General features: G+C 40.7%; 2 protein-coding genes and 1 non-coding gene across 25 annotated transcripts in view; 2 read left to right on the forward strand and 1 right to left on the reverse strand.

Annotated features, from left to right (window-relative positions):
• CD84 (CD84 molecule) overlaps positions 1-16,554 on the forward strand; it is a 54,287-nt gene extending 37,733 nt beyond the window's left edge. For 2 of the 3 annotated variants that reach the window (XM_088801804.1, XM_088801805.1), the window contains exons 5-6: positions 1,071-1,168; positions 5,161-16,554. In XM_088801804.1, coding sequence (XP_088657930.1) covers positions 1,071-1,168; positions 5,161-5,241 — 179 coding nt within the window. In that variant the 3' untranslated portion in view covers positions 5,242-16,554. Of the gene's footprint in view, positions 1-1,070; positions 1,169-3,756 lie in introns of all 3 variants that reach the window. The other variant, XM_019718149.3, reaches the window with a different exon arrangement.
• The window catches only part of SLAMF6 (SLAM family member 6), a 28,497-nt gene continuing 16,814 nt past the window's right edge, over positions 13,371-25,053 (forward strand). For 3 of the 21 annotated variants that reach the window (XR_012492991.2, XR_012492993.2, XR_016022782.1), the window contains exon 1: positions 14,548-16,869. Coding sequence is in view for 15 of the 21 variants with exons in the window: in XM_019718147.3 (XP_019573706.3) it covers positions 16,713-16,869 (157 nt within the window). In the remaining 6 variants the exon portion in view is untranslated. Of the gene's footprint in view, positions 16,870-25,053 lie in introns of all 21 variants that reach the window. The other 18 variants (XM_088801797.1, XM_019718145.3, XR_016022781.1 and 15 more) reach the window with 16 other exon arrangements.
• On the reverse strand, positions 20,537-20,678 carry LOC141569402 (U4 spliceosomal RNA). The gene has a single exon (XR_012493014.1). It is a non-coding gene; the product is annotated as a U4 spliceosomal RNA (small nuclear RNA).

Consider the following 25,053-nt stretch of genomic DNA (forward strand, 5'->3'; position numbering starts at 1 on the left):
TATTCATTAAGTGGGTTAAATGGAATTACACATATAAACTACTTGGCCAGGGCCTGGTACTCAGTATATGTTAGCTACTATACTTGTAATCGACAGGCTTGGGCTTGGCCTCATAATGAAAAGTTACACAACCTGCTCAGGCGATAGGTGATCTTCAGGGTTCCACAAAGTGACATCTATCTTTAATCCCTCATGGCCTCTTGGGAAGGAAGAAAGACTATTTTTTATCTAGAAGTGAGATAAGAGAGTGAGTACACTCGGTCTGACTCACTCACCAAGTCTGAGTCAGGGGCTGATACAGAACTAAACTCTGAAATGTCGGATCCTTATGATATTGCTCAGCTCAGACTGTTATGTGTAGATACATTAGTGCCTGCAAAATAAAGGCCCCAAATTCTGGCTATCTCTTTTCAACTTGACTTTAAAATGTTCCACGTTAGGAGCAGAAAACAGGGGTACACTAGGATGAATGTTTCTGCCACCCCACAAATTATTAAAAGAAGGGACTTATCTCTTCTGTCTGTTTTTTCCTGTGGCCTCACACAGAGCGTGGTACATAGAGGAAGTTTAATAAATGCTTGACTGTGAATCAATCAAGGAAGCCACACATGTTTGTGGAGTATCTGCTATGTGCTTAACACTGAGGTTGTAACAGTAATGTATGCACCAGAAGAATCCAACACCGTGTATAACAAGAGAGAATCAATCTAGTTGAAAAAGCAAGATCCTCACATGAAAAGACAACTAACCATGCAAGGGCAGTCAATGCTAAGTGCCAGAGACAATAAGACGACACTGGGTGGAATTGGGGAGAGTCTTTCTAGCCTAATGTGGACTCTAGAGTAGAAAAAGAATTCCCACTGAGCTCTGGGTGAGGCTTGAGCTGGGTACCTCCCATACCATATGCAATCCCTAAAAAAAAAAGGGACATATGGTCCAAGCATCCATCTCAAAAGGATAGGAGCCATTTAATCTCTTAGGGCCTCATCTTAAAAAGAAAACATTAGAACCGATCATTTCTAAAAATTCATCTGTCTTTCACATACTGTGGTTGTTTATTTGTGGCACAGATGCTGTCTCGAAGAATACAATATACACATATGTAATGGTTTCAAGAGACACCCAACCAGAAGAGTCCAGAATCTACGATGAAATCCCCCCATCCAAGGTGAGCTGATGCTACTCCTGGATCGCCACCAGCACCCGCAGGACAGGGAGTCATGGGCAGCAGGTTTCTGCATACTGTTGTTTAGACAACAGCCACAGCCCAGGTCCAACCAAGAAAACCATATCAGGAAAACGATGCCATGATCTTCTCTATAAAGACAGGAATGTGGCCAACTGCCACCCCATGACATCCTCCAAGGTTGAGACCCTAAGCTTCACATGGGGGCCTAACTCAGGGTTAGATGAGAATTATGACTAAGAGTGAAGTGCCCTCTACAGGGACAAACAAGGGAGCCCCTGGTGTGAGATGTCAGCTGTTATGCGCCCACTGAAACAAACAGGTTGCTAAGATGGCTCCAAGGGCACAGAATTGAGAGAGGTGCTCTTGAACACAACTTCCTACTCTGGTTGCAGCAGCAGCTTACTTTCCTCAGGCTAAGAGTCACTCGACCACATCTTTCCCCCCAACCTGTCTTTCACCTTCCTGCCCCTCTCTCACCTCCACCCTGAATCAGGATTCCACATGGTATCACCTTCCTCTGTGTCTTCACCAGCCTGCTCCCCTGAAGTCTACAAGGAGTGAAGGGGGAAATTGAGGCATTGTGCTTGGAGTGATAGGGCATCTGGGTCTACAGAGCCCATGTAAAGCTAACATCCTGACTGAGCAAGACTCAGTCTCAATCATGCAGACCCCTCCTCTTGGCTCCTGAGTTTTCTGACCAAATGCTACCCACTCTCCCACCCTATCCCCACCTGACCCTGATTCTCTCCAAAGTTGGGTAGAAGTACACCTGAGGCCTGGAGAGATGGCCACCTAGTGAAAATGGGACCAGGGAGGGCTGACGGAAAGAGGCAGAAGTAAGAGGGGGGATTCATAACATTTGCCTGGGCTCCCTTACTGAGGGGAGATGGGTGTTTTACAGGTGCTCCCTACCAAGGAGAAGCTAGTAAACATGATTTATTCCATAGTGCAGTACTCTGATAAAGTAAATATTTTCTGACTTTTTATCCCTGTTATCCTATCTGTACCAGCCATCCTGCTGTAGCCTGTTCTTCTAAGGAAGGGCCAGCTGGTTCCCTTGGGACTCCTTGCTAGACTTCTCAGGACTAACTGCCAAAGGCTTAGCTCTATAGGTACTTCCACACATGCACAGAGCCCTGCTCCCCAGGTCCATGGCCATCCACAGGCTGACCTCCTTGGGGTGCTCATTCCACCCTTGAAGCACAAGATCCCCTAAGTTCCTATTTAATAGCTTCTACAACACCCAGGGCCACTGTCAGCTCACAGTGTGACAATAAGAAAACAGGTGTCTCCCTGTAGACAGAGATTGGCTCACACCAGGTGCACAGACCGGCAAGTAGAACACCGGCTTAATTTCAGTTCCCATTTGCTCCCTCAGCTGACCTTTATGGTATGCAACCTGCACAAGCATCTGTAGTGGCCTAATGACACTCACACGTCCCTGTGCTTCAGTGTCCTTCTCTGGAATGTGCAGAGGGACAGTAAGCTCTGTCCTTTAACAGGATTTTCAGTGTGGGGGATCTGGTGACAGGTTGTCACTGTCTGAGGGTCCTCATTCCTGCTACAGTCAGAAGGATAGCTTTGGTGTCTCTTGGTGAATCAAATGTTTTGTAAGCGTTCCTATTTAATAGCTGAGCTAATAGGCAGGAAGCTAAGCATGAAAGATAAATTTGAACCCAGGAGTCTAGAGGAATGGGAAAGTAATGATAAAAAATGAATAATGAGAAGATATATTGGGAACTTGAAATGAATGCAAATGAATCCACAAATAAGAATTAAGAGCTGATTCTATAAGGCATATGTGAGTGGACAAGCAGGCAGGTTGTAGGAAATTAATGTACAGGACAGTTTTAATGTAAAGATAAGCCAAGTGTCCTGGAGAAAGAGACAGGACCTTTTCTTCCTCAGTGATCTGGAGAGGGAAGAAGAGAGAAGGAAAAAAGGGGGGCAAATGACTGAAGGGGAGGGGGAGGAAACAGAGAAGGAGATAAAGTTAGAAAGGACTAGATTTGAGGAACTAATCAGAAAGCCTAGGATTGACACATCTCAAAGTAAATCCTCTAGACAAACTGGATGACAATTGTTAATTGGTTGGTATGTAATTTAAAACTTAAGAATCCTCAAGCCAATAAGAAGGTTGTCTGCAGTACGCTAAACCACTAGAGCTCATGAGATGCTAGCGAAGGTGACGCACCACTGTGTATAGGCAAAGGTACAGTTATTGGGGTACAGAAGGAACTAGGGATCAACTAGGAACAGGTAGACAGCTTGAGCCTGCATGTTGCCTCAAACCTGTAATCAAAATCAATGCAAGTACCCCCATTTCCTCCTGTTTTTTCTGGGTAAAGAAGTTGATGACCCTAGGGCTCCCAAGAGTGGCTGAAGCAGAGGTGAGGGACTCAGCAAAGAGCAAGACCCTGCCACCCCAGATTTCACCAGCACTGGGGAAATCTAAGGCATCTCCCTGTGCTATTTGCACAACTCTCTTGGGTGCCTCATGGGACTATAATTCATTCCCCAGCAGCACCTTTCAGTTAACATGTCCTCCACCTCTGTCTTGAGCACAGATGGAAAAAAACAGCACTCAGGACAGCAAACCTTCTGGTACTTCAAGCTATGAATTTGTGATCTAGGCTGCGGGACAGCATTCTCTCCATGGAAACTGAACTACAGCCATCGATAATTGCAGATGCCCCGGACTTACACTTGCTCTGCCCAGATCTTACCTGGAGTTTGCAAATCACCACTTCCCAACATATAAGCAAAGCAGGAAACCCTCTGCTGTTGGGCATAGTTTGTGCCTAGATAGGCAAATGAACAGGTGCCCTTTCTGAAATGGCTGCCTTCTGGATGCATGGCATAGTGCTTCCCAACCTTCTTCACATCACAGCACATGTAGAAAATATTTTCAATGCACAATGGGGTAAATAATCAAGATGCTCATGTCCAGAAGTTGCCTGTGGCTAGAGACTTCTCGTGACTGCAGGTGATGACCCTTCTCAGCAACACCATACAGAAAAAGAATCAGTGTTTTGCACACCTGTGATATACCATGGCACACTACCTTGGATGCTCTGCTCACAGTCAGTATACATAAGGAGTCCTGGTTTCATGGCTTCCACCAGTCCACACAGCACCTTGGGTACATTAGGCAAAGGCACCTTTCCTGAAGCAGATGCAACCCCTCGCCCAAGTATATGGCTTGGCAAGTTGAGTGTGGGTTGCATTTCAGCCTCCACTTGGCCCTTTGCTCAAGAACCTTTGTTTAGGGTAAAACTGGCTGGACCAGTGCAACGATACCTGACCATGTGGCAGGGGAAGCCATCAGAGTTGTGGCTGTCGGCAATGCAGACACAATGATATGTTGGAAAACACTTTCTGTAGGGACTAACTGCTGGAGCATTTTACTTCAGGCTCTACTTCAGAAGCCTCATAAGATTTTCTTTCAGGCCAAACTTTCCTTCTGTATCACTCTGTGATGGTTAATCTTATGTGTGAATTTTACGAGGCCATGTGTACCCAGATATTTGGTTAAACATTACTCAGGTTGTGTCTGTGAGGGTGTTTCTGCATGAGATTAGCATTTGAATTGGTAGACTGAGTAAAGCAGATTAATCCCCTTCTTCCTGGGTGGGCATCATCAAATCTGTTGAAAACCTGAATAGAACAAAAAGGCAGAGTAAGAGAGACTTCTCTCTCTCTCTCTCTCTCTCTCTCTCTCTCTCTCTCTCTCTCTCTCTCTGCCTGACTATTTTCGAGCTGGGACATCAATCTTCTCATGACTTCAGACTTAGGCTTGAACTGGAACTTATGCCATCAGTTCGCCTGGTTCTCAGACCTTTAGACTCAGACTGGAACTATGCAAGTATACCACTGCCTCTCCAGACTCCAGATCTTGAAATTTCTCAGTTTTCGTGACCACATGAGCCAATTCCTTACATCTGTTTTCTGTTGGTTCTGTTTCTCTGTAGAACCACGCCAATATACACTCCAAGCAGCCTCAGCAACAAGAAAAAGCCATACCCAATACCCTATTCTCCAAAAGGAATTGACAAGCTATATTTTTGGCACTTTAGGGGAACTGAATATAACCCAACCATCAAAACAAGAGACCTTGAAAGAAGCAAAGTCATTCTCCAGAGGGAACTTGGAGAAATGATGTTACTGATGATGAAACTAGAATTACCCTAATTCCTAAGCCTCTGCCCAAAGAGTCACGGAGTTCTAACTGAGATTAGGTGCCCCTCCCTGTCCCCTGCCATGGCTGAGCAGAATAGTCAAGTGAGTCTTTGAAGAATTGCTTCCCTTATGAGTTAGCAGACAAAACCAGTTAGATCCTAAATCCTCTTGAATAATCTCAGGCTGGACAGCAGAAATAAACTGCATTTAGGCAGAATGAGAGAGTTAGTCCCAGTGAATGGGTCCATAGAACCATCTAGCCCCAACCACTATTAATATTGTGTTGGGGCTGCAAGACCCCCAAAGTACGGGATGAACATAGTGTCTGCCGTGGGATAGCTGAGGAACCAATTCCAGCACAGACACTACAATTCAATCCTTAACCACATACTGCCAGGAGTGGCACGAGCTAGCACAGTCAGAAAAGACCTTATGGGGGAGGCAAGGCTAAAGCTGGGCCTTGAAGGATGATGGATGGGATTTGGCAGAGAATGAAGAAGACAGAGGGCATCTACATGATGAAAGCATGAATAACAATAAAACAAACAAACAAACAAAAACCACAGGCCTGGACCTATGTGTTGGATTTGGGGCAACCTCCCAGACACATCATGCATGTTCACAGTTCCTTGTCTATGTGTGGCATAGTGCCTCAGCTAGAATGTGTGCCCCCTCTCACTATCCATTTACACAACCTTCAATGCCCAGCTCAGATGTCACCCCCTCTGTGAAGCTTTTCTTGGTATCACTAGTCAAATAATTATGGCTCTTTTTTCACTTCTTTTCTCCCCCTTTGGTCCTTCAATCACTTAACTCATTTCATTCTGCCTTATGGTATAGACAATTATGTTTCCCTCTAAAGCGTACATTACTAAAGGGGAAGATCCATGACTTCATTATCATGAAAAGGTGATAGCTTTGTTAATCTCTGCCTCCATCATCAGCCAACATAGCGCCTTGTATCCTGCTTGTGAGCGATAAATGCTGTTGCAGAGAATTGAAAGTGACCAGCCAGCTCAAATAGAAGGAACATATTGAAAATATCAATAGATAAAAGCTGATGAGTACAGTGGAATAAAATTATGGCAAACATTAAATATCAGGATGCAGACAGCAGGAGCTATTCCCAGCATAAGGCATTTTGGAGGGAGAAGACTTTCAGAATTAGACAGACCAACAAGAAGTCAACTGAAGCAATGCACCAGGTGTGAGGAGGTGAAAGGTAGCTACCCCAGGGAGAGACATGAAGGAAGAAATAGACGCTTGGTGATAAAGGATGGAGAAATTCCAAAGTGACACTGAACAAGCTGAGTTTCTCCTAAAATAAAAGCACTCCTCAACTTTACATGAGTTGAAGGAGCCCTCTTGAACATCCTCATTCTCTAAACTGCTCTGCCTCTCTGTGGTGTGCTCACTCAGTCAAATTCCTAGTGTCCTAATGCCCCAGTGAAAAGTGGATGGGGGGGGGGGGGTAGAAAGAAAGAGAAAGAAAAGAATCAGAGGCAAGAGTTTCTTAGGTTTTCCAGGAGAACAAATCTGGAATGGAACCAGTGCACAGTAATTCTTAGAAGTCTTAAAGTGGCCTTTGGGACTCAGGACCACTGTGTTCTTATCTCTTATTTTTTCTTTCCTGTGTATCTTCTGATTTATAAAGAAGTAAGCTACTCACCCCATTTCCCAAGGCTCAGTTCTCAGATTCTCTTTCTGTAAAATGAGTGTGATTTTATTTCCCCCTCCACAGCTTTCCAGACAAACCAGACTATGACCAACAGGTCTATAAAATCAAAATATTCTTTCAACGGAAAGGATTTGTATGAGACCAAAGATGTGTCAGTTTTGTTGAAATGTGTTTACGTTGAAATCTGAGGGGCAGGGCCCTCTATTGGAAAGAGCTGGTAAGCCAGGGCAGTTCCTCTGCAAGTCGCTGTGGGCTTTGCCAGAGAACTGAGAACATGAGAAATGTTGCAGCTCATGCTTCTCAGAAAAAGAAAGTGAAGCTGATTTAAAACATAATTAAAGAAAAGGAAAAAAAAGCTATACAACACTCTAAACTACCCATCCCGCAAAAGAAGAGCTTGGCTGGAAACAGCGTGGGAAGAAAGGAGCCTGATCTGTCCGATGTCAACAGAGAACACTTCTTAGGTTCTGCCTGGAGAAAAGAAATGCCTGGGCTATATTTTCCCCCAGATCCAATGCTTTACTTCTGTTTGACTTTTCCCTGAATTTCCCTTGATTTGCATTACTTTCTCAAAAATAATTAGTGACAGTCTCTACTAGCTGTAACATGAAGCTTGAAAAAAGAAACAATAGAAAGAAGTATAATGAGGGTCACAAATGTAGGCTCTGATGCTAGAGTGCCTGCATTTAAATCTTGGTTTCTCACCACTTTGTGCCTCAGTTTGCCCATCTGTAAAATAGGGATACTAAGAGTTCCTATTTTGTACAGATTAAATGAGGTATTACATGCCTGCACATGGTAAATCCCTGGATCACTGTATTAGCTGTTCTTATAGGCCTGACACCTTCATAAGATACTGAAACAAATTTATGAAATAAGGCTCTTGCAACAGAAATGCATCTTATATTACGCTAAATTAATGTTGCACATCAAAATTTTAACTCTCAATTCCCCTAACTCAATGTCTGTTCCTTGTATTATTTTACTTACCACTCTACAATCTAATTACCTGCTATACCTGTCTCCCCAGCTAGACTGTGATAGGAAAATTGGGTACTTACATCACATGCTTTAAGGTCCATCTCCCTCCAGACAAAAGCTTTGTCTTATTCATCTTTTCACCTTCAGCACCCCATCACAGAAACCAATGACTAGTAGAGCTTAATAAATATTTGTTGAACTGAACTTGGATTGGGACCCAGACATCTGGAGAAGAAGGGTACTAGAAACCATTTTCAGAATCTGGGTCTAGGGAATTGGAGAGTAGGCATTGTCTTAGTCACCCACAGTGCCACCTAGAAAAAAGGGATAAAAGGACCTGGCTTCTGAACCATAGTGCAGGGCTTCAGTATATTTTATAAAACCATGAAGGAAAAATGACTTGCTAAGGGGTGGTGTTTGAGATAGCAAACAGAAGCATCTAAATCTGACACCACTTCCTTTACTCCTTGCTTATCAAAGAACTACTCTGAACAACTCTTTGCAGGTAAGCTTGAACTCCCAGCTCCCCCACCTCCACCTCTTTATTCTCTTCTTGTTGAGCTGAAATTGAACCACTACCCTGAAGAATTTTAGAGCCCCTCTGCAGAAACTCTGTAAGCAGATACTGGAACTACTTGAGAAAATAAAAACAATTTTGGTGGTGTTTTTCCAGTGCTCTCAGAGGTTCAGGCAAATTTCACTTAATTTAATTTACACGTTAGCCCTAGGATTCTCCCTCTGCCTGAAATGCTGTACCTCCCCCCTCCTTTCCCTCACTACCTTTAATGCACATCGTTACCTATTGCCCACTCATCTCTCAGGGTGCAGCTCAAATTACCCTTCCATATTTTGCTCTCATTGTACTACCTCTTTCCTTCATAGCAGTTTTCAAATTTTGTCTTTAAATATTTCTCCAGTGATTATTTGATTAGTGTCTCTCTTCCCCTACTAGACTATGAGCTCCATCAGGACACTGATCATGTCTGGTTTGGCTTACCATTTGTATCCACAGTGCCTGAACATGTGAAAATTACAGAAGTCCTCAATGTATAGTATTTTGATTAATTAATAAAAATGCAACAGTTCTTACAACTTCTGCCTTACCTGGAATGTGACAATCTTTTGCCACATGTCTCAGTGACAAAGCTATTTATTCCAAGTATACTCCCTTAATAAGTTTCCAAACTTTGGATAAAAATTCAGTACAAAAATATTGACTTCATTTCCTGTGCAGAAAACATAGTTAAGAGTTAGAAAACAGAAAAGAGTTAACATTGTAGGTCTAAGACTGCTGTCCTTGAAAGGTGTACTTAACAAGGTTGGCTCTTGGCTGGTGTCTGGGAACTTGGATTTTGGGAGAGTTAGACTATTCCCTGATAAGAGTGGTTTACTGAGCTTAAACTGTTTGAACAAACAATTTGGTTTCTGCTGAACACCTCCTTTTCTTCTAGGATTCTGGAATTTTGGTACGTGCTAGACAGGCAGTACCTACATTACTGATTGTTAATAAAAACCCTAGAATCCTAGCAGACAGCATTTCACATGTCTTGTCATGACACATTGCTAGAGGACTTAAGCACATCCTGTGTGACTCTACTGTGAGAAGACTCTTGAATGCTTGTACCTAGTTTTTTCTGGACATCACTCCATGTACCAATCTCTTTTGCTGAATTTGCTTTGCATCTAGTCACTAATAAATCATAGCCATCGGTATGACTATATGCTGAATCCTGTAAGTCCTCCCACTGAATTATTGAACTTGGAAGTGGTCTTAAAAACCCCTAACACACCTCCTGACTGTTTTTACAATCTCTCTAACTTTTCTTCTTTCATCTACCAGTAGCTGCAGTAGTCTAATCCACCGTCATCTCTTACCTAGACAACAACACTTTACTTCCTGCAGTCACACTTGCCCCAGTCCCATCCATTATCTACACCACAGTTGGAGTAATGTTTCCAAAACACAAATATGATAAGGCCATATGGTGGCAAAAAGAACCAATGGATCATTCTGATGTATAGATTTATAGCTATAATAGTTAATAAATTAAAAGTTTATAACTAATAACCAAAATGGCACAGTAGATAAACACTGTGTTTACCTTTTCTCACATCAAAATTACAAGCACATCAAAATTACAACTAATCTACAAAACAACCATTATTGAGAATCACCTAAAGTCAAGCTGAACTAAAGTCTTTCAACTAAGGACGTGCAGAAGAAGCCACCTCCAGAGTATTAGGAAGGTCAGAGACGCGGAATGGGCTGGTCCCACACCCACATGTGACCATTAAAGATAGGGAGGGCTATTTCAGTTATGGGGTTCCCCCCCATCCTCTAAAGAAGCGAGGTATCCCAGCCCCACCTCAGCCCAGGGTTCTGGTGCCAGGGAGAGAAGTCCCCATAATGTCTGGCTATGAAAACCAGCAGAGATTGTGTTTGAGTGAGACAGAGTACAGCTGCACTCACAGGCACTCCTCTCAAAGTTACTGTGCGTGGACTTACCCACCAATGGAATCACTCACTCTGAGCTCCAGTGCTAGGGCAGCAGCTGAAAATGTGGCAGGGACAAATGGTGGGAATTGAGTTGTCTGGCTTGGGACCGGGGGCAGGAGAGGTGGCTTTCTCCTAGACAGGGGAGCTGGTGGAGACCGTTGTTTCTTTGTTGAGCCCTCGCCCTTCCCAGTGCACGAACACAGGCAGCCGCCATATTTGAATCTCCGCAGTTCATTCACCACACCCTGACAATTCAAGACCTGGCCCCGCTCAACTTTTGGGCACACCCAGGCTGCTTTCAGTGGCTTTTTCATGCAGACTGCCTGCCTTGGCTCAAGCTGAAGACTTTCCTAGACTCCCAAAGGTTCGCGGAACCCAGATAAGCAGCATCTGGCTTGAGCATGTCCTGTGCCTCTGGCTGAGCAGCCCTAAGCCGGCACAAGCGGCAGCCAGCATAGGTTTGCAGCTTTGCTTCTCAAGGTGATTCCAAGCACAACATGAGCAGCAGCCATCTTTGGATTTCTTTGTGGTTACTGCCAGGCAGCCCCGGATGAGGCCCGGAAGAGAAAGAGCAAGGAATTGAAAACCTATTTGAAGAAATAATGACAGAAAATTTCCCTAACCTGATGAAGGAAATAGACATTCAAGCCCAGGAAGCACATAGAGTTCCAAAAAGGCCAACACCAAGACACATCATAATTAAAGTGCCAAAAGTTAAATACAAAGAGAGAATCTTAAATGCAGAAAGAGAAAACAGTTAGTTACTGTTGTGCAGGGTATCAGGCGGGGTCTCTGCTCCCGCTCCCTGCACACACTCCTGCTCCCCACATAAGAACGCAGGCTGTGGCCAGGCCCAAAAGGAACACCCACGGAGCCATAGGTAGGGAGTAAGTCTCACTGGAGGCTGGGTTCACACGACCTGCTGTCCGCTTTTCTGCCAACCGACCGACGACTCTCCTCCACTCTCCTCGACTCTGCTCTCCTTCCCTCCATAGCGGCAGCAGTTATATTAGTGGCCAATGGCTCAATGGTTACAGCTGACAGCCAACCAGCCACAGCTGACGGCCATCTACCACCCGAGCCAGCACCCCTCCATATGAGGCCGAGAGCCTGGAAACTGCTCTCTGGGGCTCTGTCCCCACAGTTACCTACAAGGGAACCCCCATAAGACTGTCGGCTGATTTCTCAACAGAAACTTTGCAGGCAAGAAGGCAGTAGCAGGAAATATTCCAAGTGATGAAAAGCAACAACATACAACCAAGATTACTCTACCCAGCAAGGCTGTTATTTAGAATTGAAGGACAGATAAGGAGCTTCCCAAACAAGAAAAAGCTGATGGAGTTCATCACCACCAAACCAGTATTACAAGGAATTTTAGAGGGACTTCTTTAAGATTGGAGGGGGATTAAGGATGGGTGAAAGGGAAAGAGATTAAGAAATACAAATCAGTTGTTATACACTAGTCATGGGGATGGAGGGTATAGCACAAGGTATATAGTCCATAATATTGTAATAACTAGGTATGGTGCTAGATATGTACTAGATCTATCAGGATGATAGTTGGGAATGGGGGATAGTTGGGGGCAGGGTGAAAAAGGTGAAGGCATTAAGAAATACAAATTGGTAATTAATACAGTATGGGGAATATAATCAACAATGTTGTAAATATCACGTAAGGTGCCAGATGGGCACTGGACTATCAGAGGGATCACGTCATAGACTGTGCAGATGCCTGACCAATGAGCTATACACATGAAGCTGAAGTAGAATAATATTGAATGTCAACTACAACTAAATATATAGGTATATATAGTCACAAGATGTGGAGCACAACATAGGGAAGATAGTCAATGGTATTGTAACAGCTAATAAGATGTCAGAGGGGTAGTAGATTGGGGGGTGGGTTATCACTTTATGAGGGGTTTAAATGTCTAACTATTATGTTGCTTTGTGCACCTGAAACTAATTTTAAAAAGTGTATAAAAAAGTTTATAACTAGAAAAACTTGTTTAATCAGAGAAAAAATGAAAAAGATATTCAGTGATATAATTTCCAAAAATATACCAAACCTTGGTGGTATTATGAACAAGTTTTACCACATTCAGTGAAAGAATAATTCCTATATAATTTTAACTGTTCCAAAGCATAGAAAACAGTGGGAAACTTCAAAATTCATTGAGCACTGACTCCAAACTAAATGACAATGATTCCCCAAAAAGAAAAATATAGACCAGGGATCAGCAAACTATAACCTGTGGACAAATCCCACCTACCAAGTGTTTCTATATAGCCTACAGGCTAAGAATAGTTATTACAACTTTAAAAGGTTGAAAAACACTCTAAAGAAGAAGAATATTTGGTGATATGTGAAAATTATATGAAATTCAAATTTCACTGTTTATAAATAAAATTTTATTGAAACACACTCAACACCTATTCATTCATGTATTGACTATGGCTGCTTTCATGCTACAACGGCAAAGTTGAGTAATTACAATGGAAACTGTATGGCCCACAAAGTCTAAAATAGTCACTACTTTGACCTTTACAGAAAAAAAAATGTCAACTCCTGGTAGACCAATCTCACTTATAAAAGTTAAAACTTCTAATTTAAATTTTAGCAAATTGAACCAAGCAATGCATTAAAAGTAAAAAAAGAAAAAAGAAAGAAAGAAAGGAAGAAAGGAAGGAATCAAGTATGGTTTATCTCCAGAATATAAGAGTTATTTATCTTTAAGAAGTCTTCTATTGTAATTTATTGTTTAAACACATTAAAGGGGAGAAAAACACAATCATCTTGACAGATTCCCAAAAAATGTATTTGGTAAAATTCAATATTCATGACTGGTTAGAAAAAAAAAATAGCAAGCTTAAATTAGAAGCTCAGTTGATGTTTCAGTTCATGTCTGATTAGAAAAACTGAAACCCTGTTAAGTATTGCAAATTCAGCAAATTGAATGTAGGAAATTGAATACAAACATAATGGAAGAATTTGAGGAGTAAAACAGAGGAGATGAGCCTACTACACAATTAGTAATACCAGGAAGTTGTTACCACTCCTAGGGGAATTTTGCCTTTGGAACCAATGCTGCCACATTGCAGGATCCCACCAAAACCATAAGAATCTCAGAGCCTAAATTCACTCACCACTGCTATTGCCACCACTGGAGCCACACTGCCAAGACTTCTGGAATGACTACTGGAAATGCATTGCCAGACCAGGAACCCTGGAGCTGCACTCATTTTCCATTATTGCTACCACTGCTGAAGACATCAGAAATCAAAGTGAAGAAAAAACATAATTTCTCCCTTCCTCCTACCTTCCAGTCTTTCACCAGTACTGCCTATTGATAAAACTACAAAACAATATCCCTAATAAATATTGATGCAAAATTCCTCAACAAAAATTAGCAAGCCAAATTCAGTAGCATATGAAAATTATACAACATGACCAATTGGATTTATTCCTGGAATGCAAGGATGGTTCAACATACAAAAACCAATCTGTGTAATAGAACACATTAACGGAATAAAGGGTGGGGGGATGCATGATCATCTCAATTAATGCAGAAAAAGCACTTGACAAAGTTTAACAGTTTTCATGATTAAAAATATTCAAAAATTAGGAATACAACATTTTGAAGCTACGTATTCATTTGCTAGGGCTCCAATAACAAACTACCACAGATTAGGTGGCTTAAACAATGGAAATTTATTTTTTCACAATTCTGGAGGCTATAAGCCTGGAATCGAGGTGTCCACAAAGTTGGTTTTATTCTAAGGCCTCTCTCTTTGGCTTGTAGAAAGCCTCCTTCTCCCTGGGTCTTCACATTGTCTTCTCTGTGTGTGTGTCTATGTTCTAATCTCCTCTTCTTATAAGGAAACCAGTCATATTGGATTAGGGCCTGCCTATATGACCTTATTTTAAATTAATTACCTCTTTAAAGATCTTATCTTTAAATACAGTCACATTCTTGAATAATGGGGATTAGCACTTCAATATATGAATTGGGGGGGGGGGAACATTTCAGCCTATATTTCTGCCCTCTGCACCATCAAAATCCATGTCCTTCTCACAAGCAAAATATATTCACCCCTACTTTAACAGCCCCCCCTCCAAATTTTAACCCATTCTGACATCAACTCTAAGCCAAAATCTCATCTAAATATTATCTAAGTTAGGTATGAGGGAAACTCAAGTAAGGATTCATCCTAAGGGAAAACTCTTCTCCAGCTGTGAAACCAGAAAAGTTATATGCTTCCAAAATACAACGGTGGGATAAACAAAGGATAGACATTTCCATTCCAAAAAGGAGAAATAGAAAAGAGCAAAAGGTCACAGATTACAAGCAAGTCCAAAACCCAGCAGGGCAGATTCTATTAGATTTTAAGACTTGAGAACAATCCTCTTTGGTTCAGTTCTCTGTCCCTGGGTCCACCTGGAACTGGAGAAAAAATAGCCCTGAACTCTGAACCTGTGCCTTAGGGCCCATGGTGGAAGTACCAGCCCTGCCAACTTCTGAAAAGTTGGGAGGTCATTTTTCTCTTTTCTTAAAGGATAACGCATGTTTGCAGCTAGATACTCTATTGGCCTGTCCTGTAGAATTTCAGACATCCAATGGCCTTCCTTCATCTAGTCCTGTCTCTGTCCCCTTTAGCACAAGCTAACAGCATTTCTGCTAGTATAAAAAAAATGTGTAGGTATGAACTACCAATGCAACCCGCACTCAACTTGCCAAGAGATAGCATCAGGTTCTACAATTTAAGGGTTCAGTCCTACAAGACTGCCCCCACCCTCCCCATACTTCAGATGTCAATTATAAGTGCAGGTTGTCACCTGGGCTTCTGACCAAAAGGCTATAGATTAGAGGTTCCTACAACTTCTTGCTTGGGTTTGATTAATTTGCTAGGGCAGTTCACAGAACTCAGAAAAATATTTCAGTTACTGGATCACTGGTTTATTATGAAAGGATATAACTTAGGAACCATCAGATGGAAGAGATGCATAGGGCAAGGCATGGGGAAAGGGTGAGGAGCTTCCATGTGCTCTCCAAGGACAGCACTCTCCCCAGATCACCATGTGTTAACAAATCCAGAAGCTCTCTGAACCCTGTCCTTTTGTTTTTTTTATGGAGGCTTCATTTCATATACACAACCGATTAAATCACTGGCCACTGGGTACTGATTCAACCTCCAGCCCCTCTCCCCTCCTTGGAAGTGAGGAGGTGGGGCTGAAAGTTCCAATCCTCTAATCACTTGATTGGTTCCACTGTCAACCTTAGGTGCAGTCTAAAAGTTACCTCATTAACATATACAAAGTTGGGGTAAAAAGGGGTTTGTTATAAATAATAAGACATCCATTTCATCTTTATGGCTGTGAAGATATTTCAGGAACTGAAAACAAGAGACCAAATAGTAAAACAAAAGATTCCCCCCATTGCTCAAGAAAAAAAGTAAATAGAATAATTTTTAAAAATAAAATTAGGACTGTTATGATGCATGCCTCTGTAGAGCACCCCTGGAAGCTGTTAGAATGAGTTTTATGTGAGCATATTGAATGAGCAAGAGTAACTCCATTCTGGACATGCACAGAGAACTTAGCAGATAATGCCCAGGGAGCTGCCCGGTTGCCCTAGTACTTGGGTGTAACCAGCTGCATTCCTAAAGTTCTGCTACTGAAGATAAGAGGACGTCAGGGTCGCAAGCTGGCTGCTCTGATAAGGTGACGTCAGAAAGGCACTCAGAGATGCATAAGAACTGAAGACTTTTGCAGCTCAGAGAGCAGGTCTCGACTAAAAGGTGACCACGCTGCTCATCTGCTCCAAAAGCCTGCTCACTCCATCAGACTCAGATTGAACCTCTGCCAGAATGACCTTCAGGACCAGCCACCCTTCCTGGCTCCACCAGGATTTTTACTGACTTTGGGACGGGTTCACTACTCTGTTTTACCCAGTTATTGCATTACTCTGTATGCTCTACTGTTTGGTGTATTGATGATTGATGTTTGAGTAAAGAGCATATTGAAAGGCATTTAAGATCTTGCATGCTCTGTTCTTCACTCATGTCGCGGCTACCGTAGAAGGCTCAGTCAGTGCCAGGGAGATCCTGGGGTTCTGAGAGTCTCTTGGGCGTTAGTCCTGACTTGCAGGAAGAGACTGCAGCACGGACTGTGAGCCTAGCAGTCACTCATGACAGCACTTCTGACAGGAAGGGGAAGTTTGAGTATGAAGCACTTTCAACAGAGGACGAACTTGACTGCCTTGAAGTCTTCAGCATCAGTCTCCAGTGCGAACAACATGATTTGGCTGTTCCAGTTTCTCACGCTTGTCTTCTGCCTTGGCCCAGGTAAATGCTGAAATGGACCCATATAGTCACTGAGTGACTCCCGGATTTTGTTTAGCTTACTCAGTCTAAATCATCTATATATAAGTGTCTGTCTGTCTGTCTCTCTGCCTGGTGCAGCTCACAGTCATGCTTGATAAGCTGCTACCTTCTCTCCAACTTTAATTGTGTCTGTATTTAAGGGAATTTTCTGCTGGGACATGGGAAATGAGCTTTTCTAAGACAAGACTCTTTGAGGTTTATTAACAGCGTGTTTTAATAAGGAGTACTAAGATTAGGAAAATAAATCCTTTTACCAAATTAGCTACTATCTTGCTGTATAACCTCAAGTACATTACTTATTCCTCCTGGGCCTCACTACCCTAATTTAAAATATTGAAAATCTGTGGGATCAGTTTAGCCAAAATTTCTGGGCCCAACAGAAAACACTAGAAATAGTTCTCTTAGTTTCAGCTTGCTGTGAAAAAAAAGGTTCTCTAGCTCTCCCGTCCTTTAATACAAATTGGGGCTAGTTGGTCTGGCAGTACTTTACGTGAGAGAAAGGAGTTAGCTGATCCTGCCTGCTTCTCATTCCCTGCTGTTTATTACAAGGAAAACATGAAGGTGAATGTCATGTTTAGGGCACAAAAAGTGGTCCATTAAGGCCAAAGCATAGGATGCAGCGGCAGATGGGGTAGGAAACAAGACAGAAAAGCTAGGCCAGAACTAGCCCAAGGAAGCAGATGCAAATAGCTAATATTCACTGAGTGTTTATTCTGTTTCAGGCACTGGGCCAAGTATTAGACACACATTATACATATAAGCCTCATGTCTTATGAGTCTGTACTATTATTATCCCCATTTTTACATGAGAAATTCAGATAATTTAAATAACTTGCCCAAATTTCATCAACTAGCAGATGGCAAGTGCTTGTGATAGTTCTGAGAAACACTGACAGTTGAACAAACATGGCAGCAGCACAAGAGGAAAGACAGAAGCAAGAGTCACCATAGACATAGAATTAACTAGATTAATTGGCATTGGCAATGAGGGGGGAGGTGAATTCATTAAGTTATCCAATAAATATTCATTGAGCACTTACTAATTCCTGCCATTGTTCCAGTTTCTGGGGATACATTATCAACAAAGCAGGCAAAAATTCCTGCCCTCATAGAGATTTTAGCAGGGGAGACAAATTATAGACAAGATAAATAAGTGAAATAGTATATTGTAGAGTGATAAATGATAAGGAGGAAAGAAATCAAGCACAGAAAGGGGATGGTGCAGGATGGAGGGCAGTGAAATTTCAGACTGGGTAACCAAAGAAGGTGACAGAGTTGAAGGGATGAAGGAGCAGACAAGGAGAGGAAGGTGAGTTCAATTTTGGACTTACGAACTTTAAGGCCTCAGTATGAAATCCATGAAGAGATTTCCTAAAAGCAGCTCGAAATAGGACTAGAGGTAGGACTGAAGCTGAAGGCTTGGAAGTCACAGCAAAGAAATAATAAGTGAAGCTCAAGAGAAAAGTGGAAAGAGGACAGAACCTTTGGAAACATGTATAAGACGCAGAAAGTGGAATAATTCATTTATATATTCAAGAGCCACTTCCTGGCCTGGGAACAAAGATCCACATCTTTGTCTGATTTTCACCTCCTTACAAAATTGAACCCACCTCTAGAAATAAATATTCTGAAGGTCCTCTGATTAAAATTCTTCTGCTTCTCCCCGTTTCCCTTGATACTCTTCATAGGAATCTATGAAACATATTGTTCCTATCCCCACTTTAAGGAAGAGGAAAGAAGGCACAGACCCTTAAGTAACTTGCTTAATGTCACATACGGAGGTGACACTGTGGGTGATGTAGGAAAACAAACATATTTGAATGTGTTTGCAGTTGTTTTGAGGCCCATGAGGAAAGCAGTGATTGCCAGATTTGGAAATCAGGGAGCCTGGCTCCAGAGTCTGTGCTTATAACCACTTCACTATTCCACTTAGTTTACACACAGCTACATATTCACATAAATGTATATATAATTACTAAAATGTGATTGCTAGGAAGAAAATAGGTTACCATGGGAGAGAAAAACAAGGGGATCTGTTTTGGACGGGGGTAATGTGGACTTTCTGGAAAGGTAGCATATCATCTGATATTTCAAGGATGATGTGCGAACTCAAGTCGGGGGGGGGCCTCATGAGGAAGCATCCAAGGCAGACGGAATCATGTGTGTAAAGACCCTGATGCAGGGAAGAGTTTGGAGCTATTAAGGAAGGGAAAGAAAACCACTGTGGCAAGAGTGTGGCACAAAAAAAATCAATATTGAAAACAAGCATGAAGGAAGACAACTCACATTCATGAAGGAAGACAGCGCACATTCTCTCAAGTGGGCTGAACACTATAACTTGCTCCTTTTAGAAAATTTTGCTGGAAAGATAAACCATATTGAGAAATAATCCTAATAAGAATAACTAGAATCAGGTATCATCATGCCCTGGGACAAATGAATCTCATTTGTCTCTCCATTATTCTTTCTAGATGAGAGCTTGTCAAATGTTAATATGCATACGAATTACTAGGGAATCTCATTATAATGCTGATTCTGGGACGGAGACTAAGATTCTGCATTTATTACAAGCTCCCAAGTAAAGCCAGTGCTGCTCCATGGACTACACTTTGAGTAGCAAGGGTCTAGATTTCATGGGATTAAGTCATATTGGGTCCGGAGGAAAGAAGAAATGGGAAGTAATTCACTGATTGGGTTTGCAAGAAGCAGATACACATATTCAGCTGTCCAGGAGAGAACAGTGGTTGGAAATGGAGGCAGAGCCAATACACATGGGCTCGCCAAATGATTCTGAGGTTGTGAGTTAAAAATTTTCAGGCTCTTCTGCTAAGAGATTGTATCCAATGACTCACCTTCTGCTGAGAAGTGTTATCTACTTCTTACCAACCTTCCACACCTTCACATGTTTATTGTTACTCACCACAGACAGCAAGTTGTTTTATATTTTGTCATTATCTTCAAAAACAACTGTTTTACTACCTCTCAGAATCTGCGATCTGTCCTCACTGTGACCTCCATCCTTCCATGCCTCTCATTTTTTGATTCAGATCTATCCTCAGTTGTGTCTCCATCCACAGTCAGACTTTTTTCCTTTTGTTTTTATCATCAAGGTGAAATTCACAAAACATAAAATAATAATTTTAAAGCGTACAATTTAGTGGCATTTAGTAAATTCACCACTTCTATCATTCCAAAACATTTCATTGCCCCAAAAGGAAACCCTGTAGCCATTAAGCAATCACGCCACATTTCTCCATCCCTCAACCCCCTACAAATACCAGTCTGCTTTCTCTCTATGGGTTTACCTATTCTGAATAGTTTGTATAAATGAAATTATACAATATATGACCTTTTGTATCTAACTTCTTTCACTTAGTACAGTGTTTTCAAGGTTTATTCATGTTGTGTCATCTATCAGTACTTCATTCCTTTTTGTTGCTGAATAATATTCCATTGTACGTATATACCACATTTATTTATCCATTCATCTATTAATGGACATTTGCATTTTTTCCACCGTTTTGCTTATGTGAATTGTGCTGCTATGAAGATTTGTCTACAAGTATTTGAGTATCTGTTTTCAATTCTTCTGGGTATATACCTAGGAATGAAATTACTGGATCTTATGATAATTCTATGCTTAATATTTTGAGGAATCACTAAATAGTTTTCCACAGTGACTGTACCAGTTTACATTTCTAGTTTTCAATTAGCAATAATCGCGCCTCGGATAAACCTCATTGGCTACGATACTGCCACTGCGCAAAGCTTCAGTTTACGTTTCTACCAGCAATGTATAATTTCTCTGCATCTTTACCAACACTTACTTACTGATTATCATTATTACCATTTTAGTAGATGTAAAGATATTTCATTATAATTTTAATTGGCATTTTCTTTGGGACTAATAATGTTGAGCATCTTTTCATGTGTTTATTGGCCTTCTTTGGAGAAATGTCCATTCAAGCCCTTTGCTCATTTTAATTGGATTATTTATCATTTTGTTGTAGAGTTGTAAAAGTTCTTGAAATATTCTTAATACTAGACCTTTATCAGATATATGATTTACATATATTTTCACCCATTCTGTAGGTTGTCTTTTCATTTTTTTTATAATGTCCTTTGATAAACAAAAGTTTTTTATTTTGATGAAGTCCAGTTTGTCTTTCTTTTGTTACTCGTGCTTTTAGTGTCATATCTAAAAATCCATTTACAAATCCAAGGACATGAAGACTTACTCCTATATTCTCTTCTAAGAGTTTTATAATTTTAGCTCTCCTGCTTAGGTCATTGAAACATTTTGAGTTAATTTTTGTATAAGTATGAACTAGGGGCCCAACTTTCTTCTTTTGCACATGAATATCTAGTTGTCCCAGCACGATTTATTGAAGCAACTTCTTTTCCCATTGAATGACCTTGCCACTCTTGTTAAAAGTTAGTTGTCCATAAATGCATGGATTTATTTATGGACTCCCAGTTCAATTCTATATAGATATCTATATGTCTATCCTGATGTCAGCACCATACTATTTTGACTACTGTAACTGTAAATTTTGAATTTTGGGGAATATGAATTTTGGGGGAATATGAATTCTCTAATTTTGATTTTCTTTTCAGTATTGTTTTAGCTATTTGGAGCCCCTTGTAGTTCCATATGAATTTGAGGATTGGCTTTTCCATTTCTGAAAAAAGTCATAAAGGTCATTGGAATTTTGATAGATATTGCATTGACTCTGTAGATTGCTTTGGGTAGTATTGCCATCTTAATATTAAGCTTCTGATCCATGAACATAAAATATCTTTCCATTTATTTAGTTGTTCTTTAAGTTCTTTTAGAAATGTTTTCTAGTTTTTCAGTCCAAAGTCTTGAATCTCCTGGGAGGAACTATTACTGGATATTTTATTCCTTTGGATCCCATTGTAAATGGAATTGTTTTCTTAATTTCCTTTTCAGATTGTTCATATTGCTAATGTGTAGGAATACAACTGATTTTTGTATATTGATCATCTATGCAACTTTGCTAAATTTATTTATTAGATCTGATGATTTTTGTGTGGATTCTTTAGGATTTTCTATCATAAGATAGAATGTTATATTCTGTGAATAGAAAGTTTCACTTCTTCCTTTCCATTTAAGATACGTTTTATTTCTTTTTTCTTGCCTAATTGCTCCAGCTGGAACTTCCAGTACAATAGAATTGGTGAAAGCAGGCACTGTTGTCCTGTTCCTGGTTTTGGTGGAAGGCTTTCAGTCTTCTTGAGTAGAATGTTAGCCTTTTGAGGTGAAGAATTTCTCTTTTAATCCTAGATTCTTAAATGTGAAATGGTGTTGGATTTTGTTAAATATTTTTCTGCATCGATTGAAATGATCATGTGTCTCTTTTCTTTCATTCTATTAATGTGGTGTATTGCATTGATTGATTTTCATATGTTGAACCACTCTTGCATTTCTGGAGTAAATTCCACTTGGTCATTTGTAATCCTTTTATTTTTTTTTTAATTTTTAAAAAGATTTTTATTAAAATATAACTAACATACAATATTATATTAATTTCAGGGATACATCATAGTTATTCAACAGTATCTGAAGAAGTACTAGCACGATACAAAATTATTGCCACATCATTGATTATATTCCCTATGCTAAAGAAGTGATCACCATAAGTCCAACAATCATCTGACACCATACCACAATACCACAATATCACAATATTATTCTTTTTCCCCTTTCAAAATTTTTTAATTAGAGTTGACATTCATTATTATTTTATGTTAGTTTCAATTGTATAGTGTAGTGGCTAGACATTTACATAATTTAGGAAGTGATCCCCCTGACTAGTACCACCTACCACTATACATAATGATTAGCATATTATTTATTGTATTCCCTATAGTTTACATCCCCATGACTAATTTGTAACTACAAATTTATATTTCTTAATCCCATCAACTTTTTCACCCTGTCCTCAAACCCCCTCTTATCTATCATCCCAATAGATCTAGTACCCATCTGGTAATAACCATACATAGTTACTACAATATTATTGACTATATTCCTGCTATACCCTACATCCCCATGACTACTGTGGAGCAACCAATTTGTACTTAGTACCTTCCCCTTTTCACCCAACCCCAACCCCACTCCTGTCTGGCAACCGTCTAATTGTTCTATGGAATCTAAGAGTTTGTTTCTGTTTTGTTTGCTTATTTTGTTATTTAGATAACTTTTTATATAACTTTTATAAGTGAAATCATAGGACATTTGTCTTTCAATGTCTGACTTACTACTCCCAGCGCAGTATCCTCTATGCCCATCCATGTTGTCGCAGATGGCGAGATTTTGTTCTTTTTTATGGCTGAGTAATATTCCATTGTATATATGTACCACCTCTTCTTAATCCATTCATCCATTCAGGGACACCAAGGTTGCTTTCATATCTTGGATGTAAATAATGCTACAATGGGCCGGCCCTGTGGCTCAAGTGGTTGGAGATCTGTGCTCCTAATGCCGAAGGCTGCCGGATCGATTCCAACATGGGCCAGCGGGCTCGCAACCACAAGTTTGCCGGTTCGACTCCTCGACTCCCACAAGGATTGGTGGGCTCCGCCCCTGCAACTAAGATTGAACACGGCACCTTGAGCTGAGCTGCTGTTGAGCTCCTGAATGGCTCAGTTAGTTGGAGAGCATCCTCTCAACCACAAGGTTGTCAGTTCAACTCCCGCAAAGGATGGTGGGCTATGCCCCTTGCAACTAACAACGGCAACTGGACCTGGAACTGAGCTGTGCCCTCCACAACTAAGATTGAAAGGACAAAAACTTGACTTGGAAAAAGACCTGGAAGTACACACTGTTCCCCAATAAAGTCCTGGTCCCCTTCCCCAATGAAAAACTAAAATGGTAATAATAATAATAATAATACTACAATGAACATATGGATGAGCACATCCCCTCAAAGTTTTGGGTTTGTTCAAATAAATACTCAGAAGTGGGATTATTAGGTCCTTCTTTGTTTCTTGGTATAGTCTTTGTTTTAAAGTCTATTTTGTCTGGTATAAGTATTGAGACTCCAGTTGTTGTTTTTTTGTTTGTTTGTTTCCATTTTCTTGAAATATCTTTTTCCATCCCTTTACTTTCAGTGTGTGTGTGTCTTTCAATCTGAAGTGCATCTCTTGTAGGCAGCATATGTAAGAGTCTTGTTTTTTTTTATCCATTCAGCCAGCCTGTGCCTTTTGATTGGAACATTTAATCAATTTACTTTGAAAGTAAATGTTGATAGGTATGTAGTTATTGTCATTTTATTATTCAGATTTTTATTATTTTTGTGTGTGTTTGTCTTAAAGAAGGCCCTCTAAGATTCCTTGTAAAACTCGTTTGGTGGTGATGAACTCCTTCAGCTTTTTCTTGTCTGGGAAGTTCTTTATCTGTCCTTCAATTCTAAATGATAGCTTTGCTGGGTAGAGTGACCTTGGTTGTAGGTTCTTTCTTTTCATCACTTTAAATATTTCCTACCAATCTCTTCTGGCCTGCAAAATTTCTGTTGAGAAATCAGCTGCTGGTCTTATGGAGGCTCCCTTGTAGGTAACTAACTGCTTTTCTCTTGCTGTTTTTAGGATTCTGTCTTTGTCTTTAACCTTTGGCATTTTAATTATGATGTGTCTCAGTGTTTGCCTCTTTGGGTCATCTTGTTTGGGACTGTCTGTGCTTCCTAAGCCTGTATATCTATTTCTTTCTTCAGGTTAATGAAATTTTCCATCATTATTTCTTCAAATAGGTTTTTAATTCCTTGCGCTCTCAACTCTCCTTCTGGTATCTCTATGACCCGAATGTTGGTACACTTGATGTTGTGTCTGAGGCCCCTTAAACTCTCCTAAATTTTTTTTGGATTCTTTTTTCTTTTCTCTGTTCTGGTTGGGTGTTTTTTGCTACCTTATCTTCTGCATCACTGGTTCTATCCTCTGTTTTATCTAATTTACTCTTGATTCCCTTCTTCATTTCCATTACTGTGGTCTTTATTTCTGACTGGTTCTTTTTCATGTTTTTTTTATCTCTATTTTTATGTTTCCTATCTCTTTGTTGAAGTCCTCCCTGAGATCAATGAGCATCCTTATAGCCAGTGTTTGGAACTCTGCATCTGGTAGGTTGCT

The sequence above is a fragment of the Rhinolophus sinicus genome, chromosome 11, assembly GCF_057876585.1.
Source record: "Rhinolophus sinicus isolate RSI-liver-muscle chromosome 11, RSI-T2T, whole genome shotgun sequence".
NCBI classification, from domain to species: Eukaryota; Metazoa; Chordata; class Mammalia; order Chiroptera; family Rhinolophidae; genus Rhinolophus; species Rhinolophus sinicus.